Source organism: Liolophura sinensis, chromosome 12 (assembly GCF_032854445.1).
Source record: "Liolophura sinensis isolate JHLJ2023 chromosome 12, CUHK_Ljap_v2, whole genome shotgun sequence".
NCBI classification, from domain to species: Eukaryota; Metazoa; Mollusca; class Polyplacophora; order Chitonida; family Chitonidae; genus Liolophura; species Liolophura sinensis.
Genome location: NC_088306.1, coordinates 8,189,714 through 8,211,882, shown reverse-complemented (window position 1 = coordinate 8,211,882; position 22,169 = coordinate 8,189,714). Strand labels below are relative to the sequence as shown.

Here is a 22,169-nt window from a genome sequence, read left to right as displayed (position 1 = left end):
CAGTAATGTAACGTACTTCAATCTCTACCCCAAAAAGCACAGATTTCAACCTATGTAAAATCTGCTGTGTAGCTCGGTGTATTGAAAACTTCCCTAGAATCGGACTGAAATTTAGAAATTTTCTTAACAAAACTAGTTTTGAACGTTACAGTAAAACGTGGGTGGTTCTTTGTTGCTCGGCTGAAAATTTATATTACAAAATTTCGATGAAACTAAACCGTATGCCAGCATATATATGTGTGTACACTACCACCGCGATGAGAGTTAAAGCTCTTTGACTTTTTTTTTTGCCAAAGCTGGGTGCTAGGAAAAGGTCATAAGTTGTCAGAGGTAAGGTCAAAGGTCATTAACAGTCTACGACACGACCAAGCGGATGTTGCTAAAAATAAAGCGCAAAATCTTGTTTACCAAAACGAACATGTAGGCCATAATACGTTTTGCATTCTAGAGCGGAGAACCATCGATGTACGAATAATGACGCTGATCACCTCATTACCTCGGTTCCTTCACAAAGAAGCTCGTGTTTCCTCTCCTCTCGGTGTGGCTACTGCTTCATATCTGGATTTTTCTTGTACCTATCGAGCCAATTGTACGACTTCAGCCAATCACATTTCTATTCCATTTAATTTATTTCATTGGTGTTGAAAGAAGTGTTAACGTCTTTTTTTTACCTACATGAATACAATTTCGTTCAGGCTTTTGGGTGTAGGAAATCAGAGCCCCCGGTTAAAACCATCAACCTTTGGCAAGTAAACCTGACAAACCTCTGACTTAGCCTATTACGTTTTAAATATGGTGAGAAACACCAGATCTAAAATATATAAATCAATAAAATATGCACGGCGGAAACTCTTCCGTCAACGGAAATGATGAATTGGCATATTGAATCGTTCATTAGTCCGCCCCTAGCGAACGGATGGTGCATTCTCACTGCCATTACAACCTAGGAATGTCAAAGTCTCCCTCCTATCCCGTCTATATCTTTGATTTGTTTAGATTTTGGTCGAATCGCTGTGCGTTTATACTAAGTTTCTTTCTTTTTTTTTTGGCATTTCCGAGATGTAAATTCAGTCTCAACTGCATGCATACGTTGTTGTGCCAAATAACCGTTAAGGGCATGGAAAAGGCTCCTGTTATTCACCACAGAACCACTGGTATATTTTCCCGCACAAAATCGCCATAAAGCACACTAATATTAGCAATGGATACTGCAGATCACAGATCAAACCACTGGCCTACCAAGAGCAGTGATGCACATGGTGGGAACGATCGCGTGAAATGAAGCGATCAACCATGGAAAAAAAGCATTTGGAGACTATCTGAAAATACGTTGACATATTTCTTGAGAATTTTTTCACCGAAAATATTTGAATTGTAAAATGGACTTCAAGGACCATATTAAAAACACATGCCACCGAGAACGATAAGCTTCTTCTGCATCTTTTTGTTCAGATCTGAATAAAGTCTCATGTACTGTGTTCATGTAAATTGTGTCTTCTTCCGCAAATACCTACTTTAGGGGAAGGGAAACTTGGGTGTGACGTCAGTGACGCTATCCATTATTCATTTTGTCCATAAAACCTAGCTAGCAATAAATCTATGCGTCGAAACATTTTGCTGCATTCAGTTCAGTGCAAAAAAGAATTTTAAACAAATATGTAATGATATTTTCCGATACAGTTTTCCGTGAACTTCCTAGTGACCCTTACTAGAGTTTATCATTTCCTTTGAGGAAGGGATCTTTCCCTGTAAGGAATATTACAGTTGGCTGCCAACTAACTTCTGGCCCCATGTTTACCCAGCCGACTTGGTTCTTAACTTGTGGCAATATTTCTGAATTTGAATTTAACCATAAGCACTAATTTTCAGTTTTGTCATAACGGACAAAGACAACTGCCATTATTGAGGTAAAAATGCGTAAGGTTAGTCACAATTTAAGGGTAGTAAACTAGTTTGAGGTTAAAAGTAAGTTTGACTTAAAGACAGCTTCGTGATTCTGGGCCCAGGACCCGTTTATTCGAATCTGTATGACCTAATATTGGTATTATGTCATACAATATATTTAAACTTTATCCAACCTCAGCAACCAATGCAATTGTCCAAAATCAGATTATAACAGCAGCAGATTTAGTTCATATCTAATATACGGTTGCACAATCATTTTTGGTTAAGTACAAATTGAACACTTGGCTTAACGTTAAATCTTGAACCAGTTTTAACAGCCGGGCCCAGAATACTTGGAGAGTGTCGATTGGTGGTTCAGTGCCGGACGCTTGGCACAAGTGGGATAATGGTGACGTACTGAAAACCAGCTTGGCAAGCTACTGTGCATTCGACCAACTCAGGATGAGGATAAATACATGTATTTATGCTCGATTTGTATGAGTCCTTGATCGATAAGACAGAGGAGAAGGACAACCGCTGATAAATCGTTTAGCCACAGTAAAACTTGTCCACGACAGTGAAGAAAGACAGACGGCAACCTAAATGTTGTTTGTCAGAGGGATGAGGCAATATTTGACATAGATATTAAAGCGAGGGCGAAAGCTTTTACGGCGTGACCACGCCTCAAAACAGGGCGTTAAAACCTTGGTCTACACACTCTAGTAGTGCTTCGACTTTCTGGGAGACTTGTGGGGATAATCCGATCGAGCTAACGGGCGTTCAGCGACAGGCTTATTTCTATGCATATTTCTTCATTTATCCGTGCTTGCAGAGCAGTTTTCCACATATCTCAATAGATGCCCCTCGCAGGCGAGGTGGTTAGCGTTTCAACGCGGCGCAATGATCCAGAAGCCTCTCACCAGTGCGGTCGTTGTGAGTTTGAGTCCAGCTCATGCTGGCCTCCTCTACCGCCGTACATGGAAAGGTCTATCAACAACCTTCGGGTGGTGTTTTTTTTTTTTATTTCGCCAGGGCTCTGCCCTTTTTTCTCCCACTAGAATTCTGGCGGCCGTCATATGAGTGACATATTCTTGAGTACGACGCGAAACACTAATCAAGCAAATAAATAAATTATATTTTATTAGAAGGTGTACGCTGATGCTGTTGTCGACGATGTGAACTGCTAACAGGGTTACCACTTGCTGATGGTGTTTTACTACCACATACCTTCTCTCTCTCCACTATCAGCACTGTCAGCACTATTCCTGAAACTGATCTACATCGTAAACCAAATAAATATATAAATACGTGCCAATTTTTAATTCTTCAATACCAGTGATTTCAGATGAAAGTAATTTTCAAGGACAGCATTGTCCCTTAATTTTGCATCATTATTCCCACATATTTAGTGCTGTCTTAATGAAATGCTGTGTCGAAGCCACCAGATAGGACACACCGCACGGTCGTCGGCCTTTCCCAATGCCATTGTTCAGTGTGTTCAGTGGGATTGCAGAATAGCATTTAAATAATTCTAAACCAGTGGTGTCTAATGAATTGCAATTAACATCATTGCATTTTTGTATCTAATTCTGCTCAAGCCATGTGGTATAGGTGTGTAAGTTTCTACTATTTGAGCATTTACGTGAACAGATAGAATGCAACTCAACCAGAAGTAAATTGACAAAAGTTGTGACCACTTGGTAATTATCACACTGTCGTCGCTGATTTGGTTTAAATCGCTGTGCTGTAAGTCTTTTATTATATTACACAGTGAATTAAATCAAGCGTCATCGTTTTTTCTCAACAGTACGCCCCTGGAAGGCAAAGCCGCCCAATGTGCAGATGTTGATATGTCAGCAAATGTTACAGAACCTGGTGTAATAATAAACCCTTTACGAAATCTGACATTTCTCTTAATTACCCCGAACACTCGCCAGAAGTGGATGACAGCCCGGTCGTGTCAAGTCAACTACCGACAAAATAAGTGCCTCGAGCTTTCTCTAAGCTGATATTTGATTGGTCCACACCCTGAACGCAAGGTGGTGGGCGTTTTATATAACGTGTATAATTTGGCCAAACTTCAGGAATGATTTGCCATCGATTTCGTGCAATCGAAATGAACGCTCTCCGAAAGAAGACGGCGTATTGCTTCTGCCCTGATATTAAAGGATGTTGTTGACGGGTATTAATCGAATGGCTGAGTGTTTGTGGCTTTAAAAAGGTACTTACATTTGAATGACTGATCGGTTGCCTGAGAGATGAATTTAGTGTCCATTTGATTGAGTTCGCTACTGATTCCTTGTTTGATTGAAATATCCCGCTTATCGATTTTCCGCTTATCGAATAGAGTATCCAAATGATCGAGAGGCAAAATGATTGAGTGAACGTATGATTTCAGGTAGAAATTACTGACAGAGTTTTAAAAATATGATTGAATGTTAAAAAAGTGATTCCATTTAAAAAACTTTCAGGAACAGAATTTAATGTATATTTAACTCATTCAAACGTTTGCGTGTGTAACCGATTCGGTATAAATAATTACAAAGTGTGGAATTCATTACGACTCTCAAATTAACGACTTTCCAATCCATTGGAGGTAAAATGTTCGAGTGTTTTATGAACTGGAAGTTAAAATCATTCGATGTTCAATTGATGGGTGTACCCAATTGATTGAGTGAACAATTTACCGGGAGTTCAATTACCAAGTTTTCAAATGACTGATTCTCAAATTATTTCTGTGTGAAACTGACTAATTTTTGGTGAGTAAAAATAAGTGTTTTGGTGTCTAGTCTCTATAATAAGGATTTCATTGAAAGTCAAAATAACTCAGTTTTCCAGTGATTGACTGTGCAATTATTACATAGTATCATTGTCTGTACACAGAACATTCATTTACAATTAACTGCAGATATGGGGAAAATTAGCATTATTGGGACACTTCAGATGATGCATAAAGCATGTTGGAAAGCACTTCGCAAACCCGTTGTCATAGTGACAGTTGTTAAACAGGACATAATACTTCACTGGGTAATGTTATTCGTCAATCATATCGGCAAGTATCTAAACACCATAAGGCCATACCTGGAAACAAATACCCAGTTTAACATTTTACAGGAAAGGTTAATGTCATGCTGTCTTCCAGATTGCAATCAGCTCCGGCAGGTAACTGAGTCTACTTTCTAATGACTGGCTATAAACTGACCTCAAATACCGGCACTCACGCTTAAATGGCATTAAAATTGTGCACTGGGCAGGTGTTCATCCCGAAGATTTCAGAAAATAATGGGTTTTGCACCTAATAGGCAATGTGTTTTTAAAAAAAAGACAGTAACTAAGTTATATATGCTTCTTTCATTCTGTTCCGCAGTCCCGAGACCCTATCTCACCCTATTATCAACGAGTGGTTTAATAATTTATATCATATGCCATAAATTCTGCAGCTTGTGAATGAATTTCTCTCTCTCTTTCTGCATACAATCCACATGTAAATGAGCGGGAACAGCTGTGCGATATTTGGCGAAAGTATCCTCAAAATCCAAGGGCAGAGCATGTATAGCTTCTTGCCGTCATTTTTCATGGTCTTTTTTTCTGTAGTAGATAAAAACGTGTAATGTGGTTGCAGACTTGCGTCCTGTGCAATAATTTAAAACGGTCTAATGCGCGTTCAGACACCATTTGTTACCGATTTCTTTTCTATTTTACTGAAAGTACATTTACATTTTTGGCGCACCCTTTCATCACACTCTTAAATTAGCAGTCTTTACTGGAAACAGTCTCCATGAAAACAGCAACATTTGAAAGAACATTATGGCATTAGACATTAACCACCATTGTGTTTGTAAACTTTTTTCTGTTAGGCTATTTTAAAGAAGCAGCCTTCACGGGTTAGTGCCTTAAGTGTGCTGGTCTCCATTTAAACATATACCATGGGGACTGCCAGTTTTGGGCCATCCCCATGTATAGACATTTTTTATTTGACTGGGGTTTTGTGTCATGATGAAGATTGCTTTCTCCTACACTACTGCGTTTACGTTTACGTCCGTGGATAATGCAGCCTGCTTACGTTAACCACCGTCCTTAACCAGGAACTCTTCCTGATTAAAGACGAAGCTAAGACAGCGAGACTTGGGATCGAGCCAGCCACCTTGTTGGTCAACAGTCGACTGGCGGAGGCGAGATCGAGACTTTTCCTGAATGAACCAGAGGTCAAAATATCATGTGAGAAAATGCGTGGAAATTGCTATACCTGCGCTCCATGCGAATATATTCGCGACAGCAGTTGAGATCAACGTGGTTAACATGGAATTTTTCTATCGATAGATGCGACGTTAGGCTTATATACGTCACCGCCTCGTTAGCGAGGATTACACTCGTGGGAATCTTAGTTTGCGTGGCACGAAGTATCGGTCCCGGGTAGAAAACTGATGAGCATTGTTACATAATTGATGAAGTGCGATGCCTGTAACTACAAACCGACTCATCCCAACGACTCAGCTTTTTAAAAAAGTGGAATCAAAACGACCCTGTCATCGAACTGTGCACAGGACTGTAAACCTAGTGGAACTAGACATGGGTAGATAAATACGTCCAATTTTTACAATTGCCATGCTTTTGTCTTTTCGACATTTAATCGAGTAGCTTAGATGACTCTGTGGAAACTATGTTGTATAATTGATAACAGAAATAATGACTTCCTGAGATGGCAGGGATTTCCACTCACCGAGCACTCCCATGCGGTAGTTCAAGGTCACAACAATCACCTTGCCGAAGCTCGCCAGCACACTTCCGTCGTACGCATTTCCGGTTCCCGTCTCATAAGACTCACCATGGATGAAGACCATCACAGGCATCGCCTCGGATGACGTGTCATTCAGATCTGAGGAAGAGAAAATGAAAAGGGCAATCGTTATAATTACCGACAAAAGGCACATTTTTTTTTATTTTCTGCCTCTTGCCGCACGAGTAACTTTCCCTCCCCCTTTATCATTCGTTGGTGGAACCGTGTCATTATGTAAGCGATCGATAGAATGATCAGTTTCCGCGGGCAGGCGGGGACATGAAGCCCTCTTTCGGAAATCCAATGAAAGCTTATCAGAGGATTTGCGGATCAATGGCATCATAAAAAGAAATGTTGTGGAGTTTTATTACATGGTCTTTTCCCAACGCTGATCCATTTTGCTTTTCCCGCTTGCTGGGTTTACATCCCTTGATTTACAAACTCGCCCAGCAGGTTTGCGTCGTGGAGCGAGACAAAGACCTTATTCCGCGGCGTTTGGGGAGCGTAACGAGGCCGGGCCAGAAGGGGCTTTATGTCATCTTTCAGCAATAAACCTTGAGGCAAATGTCGGGCTGTACCTTAAACTTGGACAGATGTCATTACCCCCAGATCGCCTGCTTCGCTCCGATAACTGAAACGGCGCTTAGTGCGGCATTAGCTCGCATTAATATCGTCTCGCATTAGCGCGAAGCGATTGTCACAGGAGCTATGTGTATCATTGTCTCTCAAAAGCGCCGAACGCGTGCGGGTGGGGGCCTAGTGAAAGAGAGCATTAGGAAGAGCATAAGAAAGACGTCTAGTAAGACTCCAGGTTAACGAGGTGCGGACACTTGCCACACGACATATGGAAACGAATACTTTACGTTCAACGCCATAAAAAAACATGTAAATTACCGGGCCGGTTGAGATATCGATCCGTGAGCGGCAACTCGCGGGACTATGTGCCAAGTTGAAAGCCCAAAATGACAGTAGTACTACACTTACAGCCTCTTTAGCTCCCCCGGAAAAGTTCTCTGCTGTCCTCAGAGTGGGAGGCGAACCTCTTCAAGCAAGAGAGAAACCTTCCACTTGAAGGTCGCCGCTCGGCATATGAGCTAACACAATAAGATGACTGACTTTAGCCTTCAAAAGACTCAGACGAACACCAAAGTAATAGGGTGTTATCGTGTTAGGGTATGTCAAGAGCATCCCCCCCCCCCCCCTCCACCAACACACACAATTTTTATCCCTACTCCTTCTAACCCTCGCCTGACTCTCCCAAATGCACCCGTCGTCACGCGAAAATCTGGTTCATCATTGGAACGTTTTAATGTTAAGGGGATCTTGTCTCAAGCCAGAGATTGTGCAATTGTACAGGCTTTTAATTCTGCATAAATAGCACGCAGCAAGCGCAAACATTTGATTCCGGCGAAGCATATGAATGACTTAGTGTTAGTTACAAGATTTTCATTTAGCAAAACAGAAGCTATGACATTCGATAACGACGATGTAGATGGCTGTGATGCACACCATAATTTCATCTCTTCCAGAAAAGTCCATTTTCTAGCAAGACCTTTCAGCCCCGAATCCAAGCAACTAGGTTCTTTGTTGAAACAATCACACCCACTTCTACCACAATGGAGTCTCAGCGCCCGTAGCCTAAATTGTTCCACACCATCAATAACGTTTAAATCCTATATGGTGTTAGAGTTTATAGCTGAGGTTGTGAGTGTTAACAACTAGGACAATGGGCAACAGTAACTCTTTAATAATAATATTACTACCATCTACATAATAACAACTATTAATTTATGCATTTGGATGGAAATAGCTTTTCATTTGTGCGGCTGCAGTTTGGTCTCTTTATCTATTCATTCAACCAAATGTAAATTTTTGTATGCATGCAACAAAACCTTGGATTAAATAAATAGTTCAAGTCATTCCAAAAGGACAAGTTAGGTAACAGGCAAACTTGAACTTGTTTTATATATCTATTAATGACAAATCTGCTGCAATCGAGCTCGATTTCCTGAACACGAGGCGCAACCGGAAACTCGTTTTTAGCCCTTATCAATCCGATTCAGTGCTTATTTTTTTCCTCGTCAGTACAACGACATTCATTACAATGGCAAGCTCTTATGCGATAGACAATATGGTGGTATGGCTTCGCCTTGAGCGATCTGACTTCACCGGTTGTCTAAAGCAATAAGGCCAATCCGTCAATGATTTCTAGGCAGCACGCGACGTTTATTACGTCCAATGACTGAGTTACTAAGATATCTTGGCCCACAGCGAATTGTAAACAGAGCCCATTTAGGAAAATCGGGCACTTCATATACAACATGCAAGGTGCAATTGTCGGTTATTTCTGACAGCATTATTACAGTAAAACTAGCAATAAGAGGAACAACAGCAGTTAGGTACGGTTGTGTTGCGAGTGAGTGTTTGTCTTTTGGCTATCGGAGAACCTTTCATTTGTGTGAAGATCCATGAAGTGAAAGGCAAAACCTCTGAAGAACAAAAGTCTCCGAACATCCTATACGGATCTAGTTCTGCCCTGTTATTTGTGTGCAGATCTTCGACACCAATGACTTATTTTGTTGTCACATCATGGACAACGGGGACTATTCCGTTGCCAGGTTTGCGTGTCCTGGTGATTACCGGGTCATCTCAACTCCGTGGCTGGGGCATGCCTCTGCTGCAGTTCGAGTTCCGTTCCGTGTGTGACGTCCGCACTGCTCCGCTTTACAAGTCGCCCCTAAGGTATCCGCCCAAGACGTGGAGTTAAAAGTCTGTGCGCGAGTACAGAATAAGCATACATACACCAGATATTGAGCACCTGCTTGGGTCAATTAACAGCAAACTTCCCACATTTCCATCTCAGAGACAAGCGAGTCAATACATGGCCCCAAACACTCTCGTCTCTTGTCACTGAGGTGTTTTCTTTGCCAGTCTTTTGTTTCCTTTGCGCTCCTTCGTTCACTAGAGGCCTGTCAGAGAAACGGCTGGAAATTGCGAATGTGGCGTTTCCCAAGGCGCTGTCAATAACGTTTCAGCCCATGGTACTTTAGAGCAGATGGCAACCGCTGTACAGTTGCTAGATATAAGAGTTTTTTTTATCACACAACATGTAAATTCTTTTCCAAAGATACATTTGTACCTTGGCGTAGATTTCGTACATTTTGCGAACAATTAAAGGGAATTATATATATTGGACAGACGTTTAAAGGCCCCCGCCTCAGATCTCAAAATATTACAGGATAAAAAATGCACTGCTGTTTAGAAAGAAAAAAGAAACATTTTATAGATGTGCCGTGTGAAACATAAACAAAACTTGAAAATGTTTTCGTTAAATAACATTATTTTTCTACCTGTAGTTTCAAGTGTATGTCGTAATATATTTTAGTACATTTGACAAACTCCGGCAAAACTGCACAAGAAATCAATTCCAGACTTTCAAGAGACATAATGGAATCTACGCTTCAAATTTTAAAGCAACCTTTTTAGATTGATCGTGTGGATTTTCTTCACAATGACTGGCGGGGAGACGACAAAGCGTCACCCACACTGGTGATAAAAAGGAAGTCTTTCAATCGCTGACATTTTAATACACGGCGTTGTGCGTGCAGGGATAACATTGGTGTCACTCCGCAAGCACGCTTCTCCATTAGGTTCCAATCTGGTTCATTACAGGAATCAACGTGCTGCGCCCCAGATTCGCTTCTCGGCGAACTGCCGGCATCAGTTTTGACGTAAATGGGCGCGTTGGGACCGCTGTTCAGTTAGTAGCAGCCAGGGAGTGTCTGGTCAGGAGTGATAGCCGCACTGGGCCAGGCTGCCAGAGCGTCCCCACGAAATTATGTCCTCTTCAATCAGACGGTGAACGTCCAGATATGCCAGTGATTTATAATGGGCACAGTTAATCAGGCCTCAGAGTTTATGGAAGGCGACGTCCACGTTCAACGCTTAACAATCGGATGTGGACTAAAACTATAGTCAGTGACGTACACGTACCTCTCTGATCAATCCACGGTGAATTACAGCTTTTCAGCGTCTCTTCAGGGTTGCTTTATAATGTGTAGGATTATAGGGACTACGAACTTTTTGGTGCTGCAAGTTTCCACTCAGGGGAAGGTCTTTCGCAGTGTGTTTCTCCACCTTTCTTACGATCCACAGGAGTTTAACTGGTTATGTAATCAGTTTGTATTTCCAATCATTCTCACTACACTTTGTTTGCTTTTCAGACCAGGTAAATCATTTTCATGTCACGAATGCATATTCGTATCCAGAACACACTTGGGTTGAGTTGTAATGTACCCAGCTAGACCTAAATTATCCCTCGGGCATACTCATAGTACCCCTAATTTCAAGAAACCGCCTTAGCACCACGCCGTTCAGTTTCTCTGCCTGTTCAGCGTGATTTACAACCCGATGTGAGCAACTTTGCGTTGATATATCGACGCTGTGTACTGTCCAGTCGCGGTGCACAAACATGTGTTGTCTTACTGGAGCGTTTGCTTTTCTCTGTAGATATTGCGCGCTTCTCGTCACAGCACTAACGATAGTCAAGGTGTTTTGACACGGGATTGATCTCGAGTATTCCGAATAATAAAAAGAGATTCTAACATCTCATATACTGAAATTTCAAAAGCAAAAACAAAAACTGTTATTTAATATGAACAGAAACCTTTGGTTTACAGACTGCAAGAAACATACGGCGCACTATACGTCAAATGAGGACACCCTATAGCTCTTTTCCTTTCTGTGATTTGCATCGATTAGTTTTATTCCCGCTTTACAACTTTGCACAGATGGCTGCCCATGTTACCTAACACCGACCGACTTCCGGTAGAGCAACGTTCCTCCGCTTGGCCAGTTTTACCGGCGCTGAACACAAACTCGGCCTGTAACAACGCTCACTAATGTTAACCCGACAAGAAAAGCCGAGTAATTTGTCAGGAGTATATAAGACGGCTTGCTCGGCCAACCAGAAGCAGTCGATAATCGCGGACCCCCTTTTTCCCCGCTCCTGGTCGCCCGGATGGATATCACTTGACAGCATCATTTATTTCGCTCGTCTAAACATGTGATTAGATTGTTAGCAAATTCTAGGCTTTAAAGCTTTTCCAATTTTACAAGCGTCGCGGTGTGCGAGTTTACAATCGAGTTCCACTTCGACCTTTTCCCCGCCGCGGGTCATGGACTGTTACCACTGCTTCGGACCTGAAAGGGACCAGTCAGATCGCTGCAGCAATTGTCTTCAGCTCTAAAACTGTGGCGCTTTCATAGATGTTCATCGTTAGTCGACTTGGAGGTTGTGCAATAAGAAACAGGTCGAAGAAGAAGCAAATTTATGGAAGGAAGGGTAGAGGGACTACATTTTTATCATTCTGCGTTGAAAAATTGTACAACTGTTCACAGTTCGACTTCCAGTCTGCTGGCGTGAGTTTCACAAAGAATTCGTAATTCGTACTGGCGCCATTTTGGACAGATCTAAAGGCGTTCCTGCCAAGCGGCTACGTTAATACAGATGTATCACGTGTTACACGAAGTCTAATTAAAGCGACAAGGTCAGGGATGAAAACGCGAGCTGTTATAATCTGAATGCGTTAACATATTATCGTAAGGTGCATCAAGTATTGTTACGCATATCGTTGTGTGATGGCTGGAAAACCGTGGCGAGATGCCGTATTTCAGTGGTTACCTTTGATCATTTGTCAGCTATTACACTGTCGTCACCACTCTGGTTATACTGTCTATGTTGTACGTCTTTAATTATATTACAAGGTGAGATTTCTCCACTAGCCATACAAACATGACATGTCAAACTAAACGTTAAACGAAACTGCCTTGATTGGCATTTCTCCCGTGGTAATGGAACAGGCATTAACTCCGACTGAAAACAGGGCTAAAACGCCAGGTATTTAGTCGGTTTCACAACGTATTTTCATTCCATGAATTAGAGCACTTTTCAACACTTCTCAACAAAATCGGTGAGTTAGCACAATCCATGGAGTGCTATTTACACAAGAAATAGTTCCACGAGCAAAATTCAATTATGAAAGAATGACGCGTTAAAGTCTCCATTTTTCTACCTAATATTTCATTTTCATACGTCCTTTCAAGAAGCCTTGGCCGGCTAGCGGAACATTTAATGCGCCAGTTCAAAAAACGAAATGACTGATATTTCTTGCGCACAGTAGTAATCGACAGTTGGGCAAAATTCCTGTAATTCAATCACGACAAGGTTCAATGAATATTTAGGGGCTTTTTCCCTTTAATTCTTCGAGGCGGTGTAGGGAAAAGTGATTGAAATTGAAATTGGGAAAAACAGTCAATCTGATTTTGCTTGCTGTTTCTGGCTCACATGTGTAAGGATAGCTTTGGGACAAGGTACTTAGTTGTTACAACGTCAAGACGGTTCTCAACTTCTGTTTGACTTACAGTAGTGATTAGTTGAACCATAACTTTCAAAACTACCTGTTAACGAATCTCGGGTTGACTATGTAAATCTTGGTAGGGTAACAGAGACATGTCACATTTGACTCGAGGACTGTGTTAGTTCCACCTTACGGTAAGCGTATTTGCCACATACTACCCAATGGATGAAACACTGCTTACACCGGTTTTTTCCTGGTAAAGCAGGCCTGAATGTTCAACATTAATATGAAATTGCCAAATACTTTAACAAATGCGTGGACACAATGCGTTTTAAGTATTTAAGAACTGAACTCATATTGTGCACATCGACATGATGTCCCACAAGTAATACCATTATGACTCTATTCTTGTATAGCATGATCATTTCAAACAGCAGAAATTGCACTTGAACATTAGACAACCAAATCAGTTAAGAATGGTAACTGCGACAGGGCAGTGAGTTACAGTTGACATTAAACGTAACAGCCTCTCAATCAGAATTTCCGAGAACGACGCTATGCCTTCCAGTACTGATAACCCCATCACGAAACATGCACCTTTGAACTACCACCAAACATAGGCCAGTAATTACCCTACAAATATTGGTACTCACTGAGTCCACAGATCACTTACAAACCACTTCTGTAACAGTCAGAAAATGGTGTTGACACACCATACGTTTCTGGCGTCCGAGTCCATTGTCTACGTCATAAACATTGGTGGGGACAACGGTTTGTAGACAGACGTGGTGTCGTCAGCCAGCTATCTATAGCGCGAGGTTTAGTGTGGTCAGGCAGATTGACGGAGCGGCAGAGGGTAATTTGTCAGAGGTTCGGTCAGTTCCTGGCGGCAAAGCACGTCCTATAATCTTGTCAGCTTTGATGTTTAGCCCACAAGACAGGAACCAAAATTATTGCCATTCGCGGAAGAGATTATTGAACATTGTGTGCAGTAGAAAAGGGTCATTTCATTTTGTTGTTGTCCCCGTCACCCACGGGTAAGACTCTTACCGTGTGGGTGTGGTGAGGCAAGCCAGGGGGGGTCGAAAACCCCATAATGTCGGGTCCAGCGAGGGAGAGGAAAGCAAGATTTAGAACATTTAGAAGACAAATCATTAAGGCAAAGCAAAGTTGGGCACAGATATTGATTTTTTTCAGTGTAAGAGATACGCGAGCGACAAAGCAATCCGATTCCGCATTAAGTCAACACGGATATTGATAAATGACGTTTGACAGGCAAACACATTCACAGAGGCACTGGTGTCAAATACAGATAGTCGAGAGTGCGCATTGCGAACCAAGACTTGAACGTATATAGTGACTTGCCAAGACATGAAATCATGTTCAGAAATGTTAAGTTGTGCTATTCTAATGGTTCTGAAAAATTGACGTCAAACTGTTGTGGCTTGGCTATTGTGTTTCACTGTCACGAAACGAAAAGAGGTATCACGTATTTAGTCAAATGAAAGCCGTTAATCAATTTACCAGACCTCACAGGATTCACAGGTGAAATAGTTCAGAACCTTCAAGACCATCAGTCCATTTAGTCTCTTGCCATACATGTATTTCTGACAAATATATAAAGACTACACCATGAGCATTGGCAACAGTATGATAGTTGGAAAATGGCAACACTTAACAGCTTCATTAAGACGTGTGAGCAAATCGCATAGTAATATTTTCAAAAAGCTGTTTGACAAACATTCCTCACATTCCAAGTTCAGTTGCACTGCTATAGGGTTTTAGTAACAGGTGTATCGATTTTTTTCGGGAAAGTAACACATAATGCCTTTAGGACTATCTATTCTTAATATTCTTTGATGCATGTAGAGTTTTTCTATACAAAAAAGTTATATATTTAGTATGGCCCCAGACGTCTCCGTACGAGGATAAAAATCGACCCTAACAGAGGGCAATACCTAAGGTTAGCTGTCGTTGGCGACTAAGTCTGGAGAATGCATTCTTTCTTAATCTGGAAGCTCTGATCTTTGATAATAACGATCTAATGTGGCATTAACCCAAGTAAACTTCACCAGAAGAACTAGTTACGTTGTGCAGCCCGAAGAGAGCTGGGTATAAACTTTGGTTACCAACTGTATGGAACGTTATAGTCACTGTCCCGGGAAACCAATCGGCTCTGGGCGACTCGACTCTGTGAAATGCTGGAGAATAAGGAAAGTCCCTCGGCGCTTTAAGTAAACTCTTTAATTGAAATTGGACGTTTTGCATGGCGTGCTGGGAGTTTGCTCTCCTGGCGGTAAATCACGGAGTCATCCCGGTCTCAATGTAGGCTTGATTACACTGGCAAGCCAAGAGATGCAAACATCAGTAATTCTAGAGCCCTGGCAAGGCCACCCAGTAATGATGGGGTGAGTCTGGAGGATTAGTACGAACTCTACCGCTTTGCCTGGATCCACTGCCAGATTCAATACTTCTACACACAAGGGAGGTGAGGGATGGCGCTCTGTCGGACGACCAAGATAGTGGTTTTCACTGTATCAAAATTTCGTTTACCAACGGAGATGAAGAATCTGCTCCATTCACGATACACACATGTCATGGTTACAGAATCAATGTTGTTTAAGTAAATCACGAAACGGATGAAGAACAACACACGCCCGGTCGGTTTCGATGTTATTGTTAATTTTACGTCCTACAAAAAATATGGAAAATCACAATACATTCTAAACTTGTTTTAATTTCAGCACCGACGACCTAACCTGAGACTCTCCATGATTTACCTCCCTTGAGCTAACGGCTAACCTACAGTCGAAGATCCGCGAGCATTCGCCCATTTGCACTGTTTTCATGGAAGTGTTTATTAAATCTGATAAGATCATAATATTTTTAGTAATTCTGGATCAGTAACGTTTAATAAATCTGATTCACGTAGCAATATTGGCTTTCACAGTCATAGCATTGCTCTGTAACTGGGTGGCTAGCTATATCTGATATCTTCACAATTGCAATTTAGGTATGTGAGCACTAAAATATATGCTGACAACAATACAAGAACACAACAAGCGTTTTGAAATCTTAAGATGCACCCATCATATTTTTGTGTTAATGATCGAGAAAAACAAAACCGTCGCATTTCAAAATCTTAATTAAAGCAGTTTTTCAACAGTGTTGGCATAAAAAACAAGTGTACCAAGAAATGAACATTTTAAAGCCATGTGATGCGATTTTTGAATAGATTCATGGTCTTTGAGGAGAACGGAAACAAATTGCATAACTCTTAAGTAAAGCGTTTCTGCAGACGCCAAAAAGTTGACGGACGGACGCTAAGTTACATGGACAGATGGTCATCGCCATGCGGGCTTACAAAACTGATGTCGTATGATCCTAAAACTGTCAAAAGCGATGTCAAAAGCCCTCGGCAAAGAAAGCACTAGGCGATCGCTGTTGATAATGCGTGCCATAAGGCGACGTCCTATAAGGTCATAGCTCCTCTCGCATGGTGGATTAGTGTTGTGGGGCTCTTATCTCGCTCGACTTTCAACTCTTTAATCAGGCCCCTAAGCTGGTGAAGAGATTACTCTGACACTAAAGGAAGGGACGAAGACTACAGGAAATTAACCTGTTGTCGCACAGGGGGTGGGGATCATCGATGGTGAGCCCTATCATCGACCATCGTTGTGTTCTAGATTAAATCTGAACACGGACCCCTTTGAAGTGAGCACGGCGACAAAATGCCAACATTTAATTTCCAGTGTTTTCCAGCGATATAACCGGAAACGCGGAAAGCATCAGTCGCAAAGATTAGTAAAAGCTGTCGACGGCTAAAAGGGTTGTCAAAGCACTGAGTGAAGCACTGTGCTTTCGAAAATTTTAAAAATTCTGCCTATTATAACATGTATATGTTTACGTTTGGAACCCTCGCGTGCTCATCCGGGTGAGGCGCTGTTCTCATAGAGTCCCATTGACCGGCGACCATCGAGGTTCCAGGTTCAAATCCACCTCACGCTGATTGATCAGGTACAAGGCGAATGGCTGTGGCTTCCAATCCGTACATTGCCCTTGACACCCCTCCACCAATATAAGAACGTTTTTAAACCAAAGATTCCGGCATGCGTTTGTTAAATAGTGAAGCCAAAGGACAACAGAACGTTACCTCTTCAAAGGAAGAGGGACTGATCGAAGAAACAACGGTTTAAAACTTTCTTCCTGTCACATGGGTTAATCAGTGTTGTTCAGCTCGTGTAATAATGTGTACAGGTTAAGTACGGTTTGCTAAAGACTTCAAGTTTCTGGCGTTTCGTTTGGATTCCGCCCAATTTTCGCGGCAAAAGGAGTTAAAAAAGTGCACTTTCAATCTGTTTGAGGTGTGAGGCGTATCTTCAAGTGCGCTCATTGCCCCAATCTGCTGATCTCATTTGTTAGCTTTTTCCAGGCAAGAGTCAATAGCCTCGTGCTCCCATGCCTTATCAACAACTGGGAAAGAAATCATCTCCGTGTGCTATCTTTTTGGTATAGAACGGCCCAAACATCTCCTCCCTCTTCGGAAAGATGAGTCAAAATGTGCAGAAAAAAAAACCGCCTCAGCTCGATCTGGAAAGCAAACCTCAGTGTCGCCTTTTTGTGCTAGTGGTATCGTTTGTCCATTTGCAGCCCCGATTCCCGCAACGCTGTATTTCTTCCCTAAAGGTCGATCGAAGTAATTAAATGCACTTTCGTACCAAAAAACCATTCTGGAAATTGAATCTTTCTCTAGTTAATGCAGCTATTGGCAGCAACGTCCACGTATGGTGGATTTTGTGAGCTATAAAACTGAGATTCTAGAAGGCATTTCTTAGGCAGAGAAATGTAAAAGAGCAGATTGGAATCTGCATAAATTGACAGCAACTGTGAAAAAGCAAATGCTAACTACACCATTTCTAAGCAGCATTAGTTCTTTACATCAACAACTGAAAGCAGAAGACATAACATGTAAATAAATCGCGATTAAAACTCCTCTACAGCAAGACTATAACAAATTATAATAGCTATCTACGAATTCAGGGGAAATATTTAAGAGTGTTCCAAATGGTGCAATCTCTAGAAGCCGCTTCTGTTAAACTCAGCTCTGTCTGACAATCTGATGGATATAAATATGATCACATGATGGATAAGAATATTTCGTTCTCGTGTATAATAAATGGGACGAGGCATGTACGAAAAAGTAACTAAAGAAACTTATGGCAGTATCACGCAGTATATATCATATCTTAACCCAGCGGTTCAGCATATTAGGCGGGATTCTTTGCACGCAGATTGGTTGTTCGCTCTGTGTTATTTTTTTCGAGATTTATGGGTTAAAAGTAGATTCTAGTATAACTTTGCGTCCTTCATTCTATGTTCAACTGACCACCAATATATGGGTTCGTAACGTTAGAAACATAAATTGGATTTGAACCATCGATACTCAGTTGGGTCCTGTCTTGACAAGTAGATATCGCGATCGTGGATTATGCGAAAACATTGCCCCATACGCAGATCGTGCAGGCAGTTATTGGCTTGGTTCTGGGTGCGATCCACCTGGCCTTTTTGGAGATAGGGTTTTGCCCAGCCAACCTTACGTGTGTAACGACTATATGCTAGACCTGGTGGTGCGGGTACACACTGATATCTCGCCATTCGATGGCAGCTGGTCATCAAAACGCCTGATGATATATTATTTCATCAGGCAGCTGGTGCAAACTGCTGCTGAGCGTAAAACACAGCGAGATTAAAACAACACTGTCGAGTTTATACTGAGGGATGATGTTCCAGTTATCAAGGAAAATGCCACATTCCGATCTCAGCAACTCCAGGGCGATCTGGGAGATTCTCTACCAAGCCAGCCCGTGGCTTGGGAGATGATTTCACTATACAACACAAGTGCTATGTTTACTTGTTGCCGCTGACAAAGAAAACACACCGCCACATGTCGAGGGCAGTTTTGGAGATACGGCAGAGACATCGGCTCGACGGGGCTGCATGTGTTGATAATAATACTCGACGAACGCGTGGAAATTTTGTCCAAGTTGTGGCTCTCTGTGTCAGCCGCCCAACAACTCCCCGCACTTGAGAACACTCAAACCGCTCAACATCATTAAGGAAGGGGTCTAGCATTGCTGTCCCCCCTACAGCGCCCCACCGGGACCTCCCCTAGCGGTAATGGCAGACATCACATCGTTTTTGCTAGGCATTACAATAAACAGGCCCCCATAACGGCCATCTGCTGCTGTGGAATACAGCAGCATAAACTTTTGCAATCTTTCCAAGTATTTCCTACATGAATATAAGCATACATATTAGATCTTACAAGTATTCTGTAATTATCAAGACATTACGACTCGGTAGGAGATCTTTTTCGCTTATAAAACAATAGTTCATACTATGTCGTTCATTGTTCACTGTTGGTATGGTCTTTACACAAATTTAACAAACGTAAAAACTCGTTGTAAAATGTCTCCTCAAGACGCACAGCTTAAATTCCCCCCAACCTTCTCTCAAAAGTTCGCCTCGAAGTAACACGTCTTTCAGCAGAACGAACGATACATTTGCTTTCTTGTGAAACACTGAATTCGGGCAATATCTCAAATGTCTTGAAACCATGAAAAATGGTTGAAGGAGAAATACCTACCCAGAACATGTACTGAAAGCCATTTAAACTATGGAGTAACGTGTCAAAGCTTTCTCAAGCGTTCATCCATCTCAAGTTCCTAAAACCCTTCTAAAAATTTGATCTCGAAACAGGAAGTTTTTGCGTCATTTTACGAGTATGGTGACATCTTCCAGTAACACTCCAGCTGTTTTTAGTTTTGGACTGGTATATTCATCTCTGTAAAGAACAAGACTATATACATATATTATATATATAAAACTACGGTATGCTATTTGGAAATTTATCGTATACATGTCACAATACATTTGTCTTCGCTGTTTTCCATTTGTACAAACTGAGCGGTGGCTTTTTAAGTTATCATAGTTTTGAAAAGTTTCGGGACGAGGCAAATGCCTGGAAATGTGCAGCGATAGATCACACGCACTTTTCTCCCGCTCGACAGCCGGGCTAATGGGCTGTCAGAGAACAAGTGACATGCCGCGATTTTCCAATACCAGCCCGCAGTTTGAACGAGGCGCTTTACAGTCGCTCCTCGATGGAAACGTAACGGCTGATACGTTTGGGCACCTCTAAAATATCCCGCCAGTTGGAAATAAGAACTTGACACTAACAGATTTTCTTGACATTCGCAGTTATTATTTCAAGACTATGTAATAAATCGTCGCGGTTTGGTGCCGTGCTTAAGTTTTTGACATCAAACGAAAATGACAAACCCCCCTCAACACAAAGCGAAATGACTCAATGATATTGCCAGAGGTGCACAGAACTAAAGCTACCAGAGCGCATGCTCAATGTCGCACTGAAAAGCCCAACAAAACGCTGAAATATCTCAAAATAAATTTTAAAGAAAAAACTCTACCAAAACAACAACAATCATTTATTCGCATTACTCCATATCAAAATGTAAGTAAAAGGATTGCAGACGTATTGTCTGATAGTTCAGTCTCTGATGTCTACAGCCATTGTATAAGGAGTCACAATGTCCAAAAACTAGGATTAAGTTTCTTTACAAAAAAAACCCCCCAAAACAACGGAACAAAAGATTATTGTCTGTGAAAAGCGAGAAAGCTATCACAGCTAGCGTTAGAGAAAACATTTATTTGTGTCATACAGCAGATAGGCGATTGACGATGACGAGGGAATGGGCCGATGTGTGTATGTGAGGGGTGGGGTGTGGATGAGGAGGGGAGGGGTTGAGACTCCGCTGGTACATTGCAAACATTTAGTGACATTACCATGGGTGTATGTTACATCCAGGTAGTGGACCTGGGTGGAACAACTACACGAGGAAGACCCGACCCTGGTTAATGTATGTTGGGCTCATCTAAAGCTTAATTTAACTAAAAATGATAGTGTTGTCATATTGATGTATCCACAACTAGTAACGGAATGCCTGGTTCTGTGTTATAACTTTTATCTAAACCAATCATGGCGGACAAAAGCAATAATAACATACTTTGTATCAATTTCCCTAACATTTCACTTGATGGGATTTTCTTGTCGGGATATACAGAATGACGACATAGATGTGAAGTGGCCAGTGTCCAAGTATCGCTGTATCGAGGGTACATGTGATCATATATCATTGATCAACAGTTACTCTCCAAATTCCGGCTGGTGTCAGATTTCGATTTTAAACGAAACCACTTTGTGTAGAGAATTGATATTTAGAAATCAGTTCGGGGCAACTTTTTGCGTCCATCCAATACGCATGTCATCCACGAAGTCCGATAGCAGGTTTACTTAGGGCGATTATCGAAGTGGCTCCCAGGCAAAAAGAACAATTCTAAAGAAAAATCGGCAAGATTTCGAAGAAACGTAGAGGTTTAGCGTAGATCAATACAAATTGCCCTTCCATAAAACGTTTATCAAATGAAATTGTTGTCCTTGCCGGATGCCAGAGGATGAAGTATAAGTTTTAAATGACAGTTAAATTCGATAGAGTTCGTCTAACAGCTACAAACACGCCTTTCTAAAAGGATCGATTCGCTAAAAGAAAGGTGTTTTTTTTTCTCAGCCGAGTCTAATTTGTATTCCATTGTAGTTTATGGTGGCGATGCCTTCCTTCACACTCCGACGAGCATTAAAGATTACCTTGTTCGAACGAATGTTAATTTGGACAGAATCCTTGGCGCCGAAGCTCCAACGATCTGCTCAAAATGCAAAACTCGTCGATGTTCCAAGAATCTGAAGTTGGAACAGATCCCGGGTGAGCAGAGCCGTAATGGCTAGAAGAAATTTAAACAGATTAAAATACAGCCTGGCTGCCAACTGTGACGTTTTCCAATCCTAAGCAATCAATCCTGGGCAATGAGAGCGATTGACAGTAAAAAGTCTTAAACAGAAACGCTCTTTGGGGAGTGTTCGGCGGCCAGAAGCAATTTGGGTAAAATGATAATGGGAATCGCTGTCAACTGTCACAACACAAGACTATTAAAACACAGCACAACTTTGGCTGTCAAAAGTTGCGCTAAATCGAATTACCTTGCTGAATACAAATTTACTCAGCCTGCTCTGGAGT

General features: G+C 41.7%; 1 protein-coding gene across 1 annotated transcript in view; it reads right to left on the bottom strand.

The window, feature by feature from the left end:
* The window catches only part of LOC135479086 (neuroligin-4, X-linked-like), a 105,875-nt gene that overhangs the window by 18,061 nt on the left and 65,645 nt on the right, over window positions 1–22,169 (bottom strand). Inside the window, exon 2 of the mRNA XM_064758807.1 lies at window positions 6,605–6,760. Coding sequence (XP_064614877.1) covers window positions 6,605–6,760 — 156 coding nt within the window. The remainder of the gene's footprint in view (window positions 1–6,604; window positions 6,761–22,169) is intronic.